The sequence below is a fragment of the Tauraco erythrolophus genome, chromosome 14, assembly GCF_009769465.1.
Source record: "Tauraco erythrolophus isolate bTauEry1 chromosome 14, bTauEry1.pri, whole genome shotgun sequence".
In the NCBI taxonomy this organism is placed as follows: Eukaryota; Metazoa; Chordata; class Aves; order Musophagiformes; family Musophagidae; genus Tauraco; species Tauraco erythrolophus.
This window is the reverse complement of record NC_141478.1, coordinates 13,698,874-13,708,751: the sequence shown is the minus strand read 5'-3', so window position 1 is coordinate 13,708,751 and position 9,878 is coordinate 13,698,874. Positions and strand designations below refer to the sequence as shown.

At 37.2% G+C, this 9,878-nt stretch overlaps 1 protein-coding gene across 1 annotated transcript; it reads right to left on the bottom strand.

The window, feature by feature from the left end:
* Positions 1-553: 553 nt before the first annotated feature.
* Positions 554-9,288, bottom strand: MAPK6 (mitogen-activated protein kinase 6). Its single transcript, XM_009990361.2, is given in 11 exon segments — positions 554-2,710; positions 3,347-3,548; positions 4,187-4,351; positions 7,489-7,633; positions 8,356-8,502; positions 8,504-8,541; positions 8,544-8,594; positions 8,597-8,671; positions 8,674-8,778; positions 8,781-8,807; positions 8,810-9,288. Coding segments are annotated over 11 exon segments (2,151 nt in total). The 5' UTR covers positions 8,907-9,288; the 3' UTR covers positions 554-1,611.
* Positions 9,289-9,878: the final 590 nt, after the last annotated feature.

The following is a 9,878-nucleotide window of genomic DNA, read 5'->3' as shown; positions in this document are numbered from 1 at the left end:
ACGCTCACTTATACTCTGGAAGTCAACTGTACTTTCAATAAAATGGCTAATGATGCTACTGTACACTTACGCTTCCACAGACATACCATTACCCAGGGTTTTATTCAATACAGGCTGTAGGCACTGGGACAGAAGTCTACTTCTGGAGTCTCCTTTCACTGCGCTGCATCCTCAGCAGCAGCACTTCTAGGGCAGACTGCAAGAATTTCTCGTGCTTCCCTGAGCACCGTGTTAGGGAGCACAGGCAAGCAGGCCTGCCTTCACAACCCAGCCACCTGCACGACAGCAGCAGCTCTTATCTGTCATTGTACAAAGCACCAAAAAACAACAGGGATTTTTGCTGGCCATGTTTTTATTTGTTTTTCGTTTTAAACAGGGGAGCCAATGATACATCCAGTATTTCAAAAGATCAGAAAGTAAAACAAATTTTCAGAAGACCGAGATGCTACATGCTATATTTAACCTAATTTTACTCATGCTTGCTTTTGAGGGGGGTTGGGAGTGGGACAGGAATCATTCAGTAAAAACATACAGTAAAAACAAAATGTCTCACCATATAGAACTTTAACCTACAGTAATGTTGTACCTTAATTATTTCCATGCACACAACTAACATTACAAAATTTTTTAAAAAATGAACACAATTAAGACTTCTAGGAGCATTGATAATAAAGCAATTCCTAATTTCTTTTGTAGAGATCAAGCACCTCCAATTACAAATTCCTATACACAGTGAGTGCTTTACTTGAAATGAAAACTAAAAAAATGAAAACAAAAAATGTATTGGATAGCCTCAGAATAAGCCGATGTTAATATATATCCAGCTATGTAGGCAATAAAACCATAGTGCTAAACAAAAACTTTTATCTGAAAAGTAACTCAAAAATTAAGTTGACTTTCTATAATTACAGAAATATACTTATTTGCTAAAATAAATAAAAGTGCTGCATATTAACACTTCACTATAAAGAATGCATACCAGAACATTTATAAATATTGAATGATTTTCAATAAGAATAGCTACTACAATAATGCTGGCTAAATAGAAGTGCATAATGAGAAGCACTATGGGTGGTTAATGTTTTGCCACATACTGCTGTTACCTTGAGGTAGATAACACATGCGTACCAAATTCTGCATTCATTTCAGTTGCTGCTGGTATCATGTGTCTAAGAAATGTGTACAGTATGAAAAAATCTAAAATATGCATGAATGAAAAATGTTTTGGGAAAAATAGATATTTTCATGCAATTATGTACAGTCTCACTGTGTAAATTTCAAGGCAAGGTTCTTTTTCTGCAAAACATGGACACTGTTTTACTGAGAGAATGTTTTTTTACTTTGTTTAGTGCATTTTTTGTTACCTCCTGCATTTTGCATTATTTTGCTCTATTCTTTTAATTTTGTGTGCAAACGACATGCCAGTTTAAAAACAAAACTAACTCATGTATAGAAAGCAATGCTGGATTGTAAAAACAATGGTAAACAGAAAACTAATGAAATCCATACCAAAATTACACTGTCTGATTCAAGTAAAAAAATTACTTACACTAGTAATAAAAAAAGACAAAACACATCTCATGAATATAAAAGAAATGTCTGCTGAGTGTTTTAATTCAGGTGTTTCAGAATGCTGCTGTACGTTTTGTGGGGAATCTGGGGAGATGATTTCATCGCAGAAGGCGTTAACGTGGCCTGTATCGATTTCAGTGGCGAACCAACAGGGCTGTGAAACTGAGGAATGCCTATAGCCTCGAGCTGCTTGTTGAAGAGGAGCTCTCCACTGTTACTGAGAAAGCTCTCTTCTCTTTCCTTCTCCCCAGGCTTCCCCTCTTCTACTGGCTCAGGTTCTAGCATTTCAGCATCTTCTTTCTTACTAAAAAATTTGTCCAAATAACTGGTGTAAGTATTTTCTTTTTCAACTTGTTCATCTTTCCTTACTTCGCAACAAAACTGGTCTATGAGGAAGCACTCCTCCCCACTGCTTACAAACTGACTGTCCCAAGAAGTTTGGTACAGAGCTTCTAACTGTGCCAAATTAGCCATTCCTTTCTCCTGCTTCTCTCTGCTTACCGACTTTGATATTAATCCTTTCAACTCTATTTGAGACACTGAGCTATTCAAGTCATTTAATTTATCAACATCAGTAGACTCGTGTTGTAAACTAAGCTGAATGGTTTCTGCTATAAATGAATCAAAGTCAAATCCTTGATTCTTCTCCCTTTCTTTTTCAACAAGTTGCTGTGATGCTTCCTCAAGCGCTATCTGAGCTTTCACCAACCCATTCTTTTCACATTTAGACTTGCCTTTCTTATCAGACTTTTCTTTGCTCTGTTCCTTCCAGTTTGAAAGATCTATAATAAGCTTGGGCTCATAGTAATGGTTAACTTCACTGTCTCGCCAAACTAAATTATCTAGGTATGAAGATGACCTCATTTTGTAATTACAAGTGTGACTACATTCCAGATCACAATACTTGTTTTCATGGTGATCTGAATACTGCCAGCAAGGCTCAGTAGAGAAGTGGGTGTCAAAGGCAGGATCCTCCAGATACTTTTCACGATCTCCATCCAAATATTTGCGAGGATCTACTTGCACTTCTTCCTCATCAGTAACATCAGAAAGAGCCCTTGGATCACGCTGAACTTCATCAGCTTCATAGTTATTATGAATAGGCCAGTCATGGTCTGAAAACTGACTTTCATGGTATCTGTAAAACAATTTCCTAAATGTTAGCAGCTAAAAACCAGTCTTCTACTCCCCAGACACAGACAGTTAAGTTTACAAATCCTCTTACAGAATAACAACAATTTAACACAGATAAAAGTTTTTCCTCAATCCAACTGGGTGCCTCTTCCAGGTTTTTTATTTAAACTGGCATAAAGCAATCCTCATACACACATCAAAGATTTAAGTCCAGAATTATGTACAATAGCTCAGTCCATTTACAAAACTCTCCCTTAAAGTGTCTTTAACTGACTTTAAACGACTACTGTAAACCTCTTTACTATTACATGCGCTAAGCATGGGACAAGACGATCATACTTGAACTCTCTTCATTTAAAGTTTAGTTTTTAGGGAAATATTTTTTGGGAAAAAAAAGTAATGAAGAGATTAACTTTAGACTCTAGAGTCCTGAGTGCATTACAGGAATACATAAGCACATCCAAGTCAGTCTAATGAATTATAAACCCAATGACACTCCACTGCCTATAAGGGAAAAGTTTATTCTCAGGTGAACTTAAGAGGAAACAAACAGAAAACAAAATGTTGCTTCATGGACATCACTACTTCAAGCACACAACCATTCAGTTATGTTACATGCTACAGTAAGTGATAAATTTACCTTTCCCAATTATAAATATGGCTGTGACTTTCATCCATCAGCAGAATATCATCAACTTCATCTTCAATGTGAAAAGGATGACTTGAAATAGGCTCATCCGTTGGAAAGGAATAAATGCTCATATAAGGATGGGACAAAGCTTCTTCCGCTGTCAATCGATCCATAGGACTAAATGTCAAAATTTGCTCCAGAAAGTCCAGTGCTGCAGAAAAAAAGTTATCGTTAAATAGGAGAAAAATGACATTTCAGACATCTACAATTTAAGATTAAGGTGCAGTGCTTTGCTCTAGAGGCATGCACCTCCTTAGAAGTAGCCACCTGTAAAGTATCGGCAACTGACAGTATACTGCCAAATACTCATTCTGTAGCCATAGGAAAGTTAGAAGAGTAGAGATCAAATCTAACATCAACAATAATTTAACTTAAAGCAGGAAAAAATACTAAGAGACACAATGCTTCAAGCTGAATCACTATCCACCAACAGCTACCAGGAAACATTGCTGTCAGTTTGGTGGGGGGACTTGCTTTTGAAAAGATCTGAAAGATATTGGTTTATATTGACTCCATTCCAATGTTGCCTTATATTTAGAAGGCAAATATCTCAAAACATAGCAATTCCAGAGCAAACAGGTCCAGCAGAGATTCACAATTCCACTCAAAGATGACCAAGTAGCTATCTTGTAAGTAGAACTTTTTTATTACAGCAGAAGACAACCCTCCTTCCGAGAACACACAGATTCTTCTAACTGAAACTTGCTTTTACTAATCACACACAGGAACTGAAAGATGTTCACTATTTTACGATTTTGAAATACAGAAGTATTTTTCTGAATTACTTACCTTCAGGACTGATGCCTGGTAGCAACTGAGTTAAAGGTTTGTGTGGCTCAGTCATATCATTTCTAATGTAAACTGGAATTACATTGAGAAGCTCCTGACGGTCCTCCTCATGTACAACAGGAATTGATTCTAGAATCAACTGCATCTGTTCAAGTTCATGCGCACCTAAGCACCAAGAGAAAATACAAGTTGTCATTTCAACTTCTGATCCCTGTATATGAAAGGCATGTCAAAATTTTGTGCTCCGAGCAGCTATTTTCAGTAGTCTATTATCTCCTACAGCAGAGGAAAGGCTCAGGTTCTAAATTTGAATAATAATAAATCTGAAGAGCTCTCAAAAATGTTGTAGCATATGAAGAATTACAGAGCTGCTACACACAGATAAAGCGACCTAACCTCAAGCTTTTGCAAGGATGTTTTCACCATTGAAGAGGTTCTCTACAGCAACACCCTCTCTTTTTTGTTATATACTATATTCTGCAATCCTCCCTTTTCAACTGATTCACCTAATTAATTCAATATTTGACCTCACTTTGAATTATGTGTCCCTTATTAATAAAAACAGGAGTGGTTTAACAAGAGATCTTACAGGCCATAACCATCTGTATTAATATTCTGCTCCAAAACCCTGTATTACTGTCAGGTGCAAGACAAAAATCACCTGTCAGTTAAGCAGTGTAATTTCTTTTTTCTAAAAAAGTACTGTATTATGATTGAAATTATAGTACACTTTTAGTACTATCTGAAGTTTCCCTGGGTAAGAACTATAAGGACCTATAGAGCAGGTCAATTTGGAATAATGAACAGCATCTATATTCAGTACCAGTATAGCTGCAGTACCCAGAAATACAGCTTGTTTTCCTCCATTTATTGTTCAGCTCCAAGAAGCGTGTAGCACCCTAGAGATCCAACCAGCAGATGAAACTATATAGGGTTATTTGCATGCCTGTGTTTTCCTCCTTCACCAAGCAGCTCTGGGCAATCATCTGCGATACTGATGCATGCGACATTCAATACAAAAATAAATGGGGCCAGAAAGAGATTACACCATCTCAAAATCTATACACTATCAGGTTCACTTCAGCAGTTTGCATGGCAGTCTGCACCGCACGTCCTACCACACACCTGCCAGATGACTTAAAGAAAAGCTGAGGCAAAGTCTCTACGGAAAATTTGACCAAGAATTACATTCTTCAAATGAATCAGTACCACCTCATGTTAACTTACTTGCTGGACTGAAAAAACTGTTTTGTCCTCCTACTGCAGACTACTACAAACTACTTAATATAATCTATCAGATGTTATACTGCCTGTAATTTACTGGAAAACAGATTCTACTGTATGATTATATTAATCCTAAAAATTAATCAGTTTGCTTTCCACTGTAAGTGAAATGAACATTTTAAAATATTCATTTAGAAGAAAGAATCATAGAAGTTGTTTGGAACAGCTATTGAATTCCTCTGCCTCAACTTCCCTTCCCTCCCTCATCCCAGGTACTCTGCAATTTTAATCTGTGTTCTTCCTTCCCATTCCCGTCAGCAGGATTCCTAAGGGATGGTTCAAAAGTACACAGGAAGTTGTAAATCAATCAAATCAAGCCCTACAAACAACTCTGCAAAAGAATTTTATTCAGTCTCAGGATAGGCTAATCGTCATATCTCCAACTGTTTTCCCTTTCCAAATGCATGACGTTAAGTCCACCCTTCTTTAGATCAGGAAACTATGGCAAAGGTAAATTTCAGAGAGACAGAGCCATATCTAAAAAATATTTTTCTAGGTATCTACACAATGCAATTAAGACACATAAACAATCCTACAAACTTGCGATTTTGGTTACTGAGACTGAGTTTAAAAAAAAGATTTCTCACTGCACAGCTATTAGACCAATAAAAACTTTTGACCACTACCAATGCCACTCAAAAAAAAAAAAAGCCAAAATGCTAGCAGTTGCAATCAATCTATGCTGAAATCTGCACTTTCTCCCACTATTTCACTACTTTCCAGTAGAAGTGCTTGATGCAATGGAAACCTAATAAATCTCTTAACAGTTGAGCATTTAATGCACTGGAGACATTACTCCAATAGTTAGTAACTCCAAGAGTTAGCAACTCGTTGCAAGTTAAGGAAAGCCTCTTCACATGTTAATTGCAACTTCTACAAAATAATGATTTCAAGGTGACAGTACTCCATCAACAGTACTTGATAGGAAAAAGGTCTCAATTTCTTTACCTTGACATACAAAGCTAAGCATTACTGCAGTATGCTTTTAGTCCACATGGATCTAAAGGAATGTGAACTCTGAAACGCAAGCTCAGCTCTTAGAGGTTTTATCTGTATACTCCAGTAATTCAGACCGATGAGAGCAAACCCGAGAGTGAGCCTGAATAAGACAGCTGCTGCTGAGGCCCCAGGGTGCACACAATATAAGCATTTCAGGGGTTTACTCTAGACTAGCTCATCTGCTCCCATGGACTGAATGCCTATCAGCAGGTGGAGCACACTGGGTGATCTACAGTGCAAATGAGTTTCATTTTATCTAAAAAGGCTCTAGTTTATGCACTGAGCTAGATCAGCAATGTGGTACAGGATGGCTATCAAGAGATACGCCTCAAAAATTTGCTCCTGATCCTAACGAAAGCACAAATGTAGATGCACCCAATGAGACCAGAGCATTGCTTCCTATCTTATCAGAGACATCTGGAGGTTACACATTTCCTTGGTATGCCGCACAATTTTAAATCTTAAAGAGTCCTCCCTATAGCACTGAAACAAAGATCAGGTAAAAATGGCCTGTAGATGATGAAAAAAAAATGGAATGGGCAAGAGAGGGCTATTCTTTCGCAACTGGAAATATAAAGAAGTGAGAATAATTAGGTTGACTACATTAAAAAAATCTTTATGAATATAATACTCAGGGCATTCATAATCCTCAAATACTCCCTGGATACATCAATTCACTAGAATACATGTATTTAGAACACTTCTTAGGCATCCAATAAATTTAGCTTAACCTAGTTACAGGCAGATTTATCATATAAGCACCAAATTAAATTGTGGTATTTATCTAAATACACACTGGTATGAAAAAAAAAATTAAAACATCTTCTGCTTTACAATACATCAATTTATAGTTTGCTTATACAATTTACAGTTTTATTTATATAAGTGCATAATAATATAGCACAACCTGATAGTCAATAGCTATTTATATGAGTCATGAGAATCAACCTTTATTTAGGAAGATAATTAAGTAGTACCAATCCTTTAGGAATATACACATACATTTTTATTCTACTCACCTGCAAAGAGGGTTTTCCCAGTCAGCATTTCAGCAAAGATGCAACCTGCAGCCCACATGTCAATGGCTTTAGTGTAGTTGTTAGGAGAAAGCAAAAGACGGGGCGATCTGTACCATTTAGTAACCAATCCTTCAGAAAGATGGCCCTAATGAAATTAATTTAAAAAAAAAGAAAAAAGCATACTTAGATTTTTAAGAGGTACCAGTTTTTTAAAATTACTTGTTTCTTATATTTTAATGCACTACTACAAGATTTTTGGTCTCAGGGTCCTACGGATAGTACCATGTGCCCTCTACTAAGCCTTTCTACTTTTTAAAATGGAACAGTAAAATCTTTATGAGTGAACAGCAACAATATAGAAGTATGACACTATTTATTAGTTAAATGAGGTACTGCAGCAAAACTTTCTTATTCCCAGATGCTGAATAAATGCGGAGATGATAATGAACTCTCTTGTGAAACATCATGTAAACCAGGAAGACAGTACCTCTACTTCAATCTGAAAAATTAGCCACACTTGCACACTATGAATGGACCAGTTATGAACTTATCTAAGGCTTCTATGGTTTACACCTCTAAATGTTGTGCTTAATCTCAGGTTCCACATTCACTGTTAGAAATCTGCTTTTCTGAACACATCTAGTGAAAAACAAGGTTGGATTTTATGCTTGGACAAAGCATGTCATCCTGAGATGTTTTACTCTATTTGCAAGCATTTCAGGTCTTCTGTATGATCCCTAACATTATATCCCACCTGCTAATGAAGTCTTCCACAGACTATCTACCTCTGCTTAAAGGGAGAAAGGTGCTATTTTAAGAAGGCATAGTTGTCAGTGCATCACTTAAATGTTCCCACTCTTCACGTACCTTGTGGGAATAATGAGGATCCATGATTCGTGCAAGACCGAAGTCACCAATCTTCAGCACCAAGTCTTCAGTATTAATGAAAAGATTAGCTGGTTTGAGATCTCTATGCAGAACATTTGCAGAGTGAATATACTTGAGCCCACGTATGCAGCTGGTACATGAAAAGTCTGGCATGATCTTCCAGTAAGGGCCTTGCTCTAGCAGATTAGCCAGATCTGTCTCCATGTATTCCTGGACATGTAAACACAGTTCAATTCTGTAAGGGAGCCCACGTCATCTGTTAACTGGCTTCCACTAGGACCAAGAATTTCAAATACTTGACAATGTTATCGTGGTCAAGTCTTCTAATAATTTTGATCTCACGTAGAGCATGTTTAACACTCTGGGGATCTGTAAGGACAATTTTCTTGACAGCCACTCTTTGTCACAGTCATTATCGACAGCAGAAAAACTAAGCCATTTCCACCACAGCCCAGTGGTTTTAAGTCCATATACCGAGAGCCCAGATCAAAACCATGAATGTTCATGAGACTTTCAAATTTTTCTGCCATTTTAAAATTCTTTACGTTTCTTTTTTCTCAAACTACTATGCTTCTGTAAACACACGGAGACAATTCCACTGGTATCTGAAGGAAAGGTCTTACAGAAAGGGAGAAGAAACACTTGGCTTTGACTGCAAGATGGTTTCTTGACACTCTCATTTCATTATGAGCCAGCCAGGCCTGTTGTGTCCCTTGAATTTAGAGCCCGTAAGCTCTAGAACTCAAACCGAGCATAAGATAGAAAGATTGCAGCATTCATAGTTCAAGAAAGGTGCAGCATTTCTGCAGACATTAAAGAAAATACTCACAAGAACTCAAACGGAATGAAATGACATACTATGCACTCAGCTCTACTGTGCTAAACTGGTTAACATTTAACAAAATGTGAATAAATATGCACATAATAGGCTTCTTTAACATCCTCCTCCTCACAGTGCAGATACATTCAGTGTTGGACTGGTCCTGAGCAGCGTCATTCTATGGTGCTGGTAAGCACTATTTTTTTTTTTCCTTCTTCCTCTTTTTCTCTCCTTTGTTTACAGTCTAGTTAAACGGGAAACTGGCAGCTCTTGATTTACAAAAGATGCCTTCTGTTAATGATCAGGTGGCTCCAGCTCACCACAATCACAATCGAAGCTACCATCCATTTTACTCCGTGACAACCTGAAAAGGAGAGAAAAATACATCAGTATTCCAGCACATACAGAAGTCTTCCTCCTCCCCCAACTCCTTAAGTTGTCCTAAACATACAACTTATTTAGTGTCAGGTTGCAAAATAAGAAACCATTGCAAAAGTTAAAACTAACTAGAAATGACATACACTTTTCATACCTGTGGAGGAAAACTGACAATAATCACCAACCGCCATTTCTAAATGTATATTGTGAAAGTTTTAGATATAACCTATTGAGGCACACAATGAAAAATCCTACTGAACCTTAATAAAGAAGGGAACATCACAGAAAACTTGGTAATTCTCCA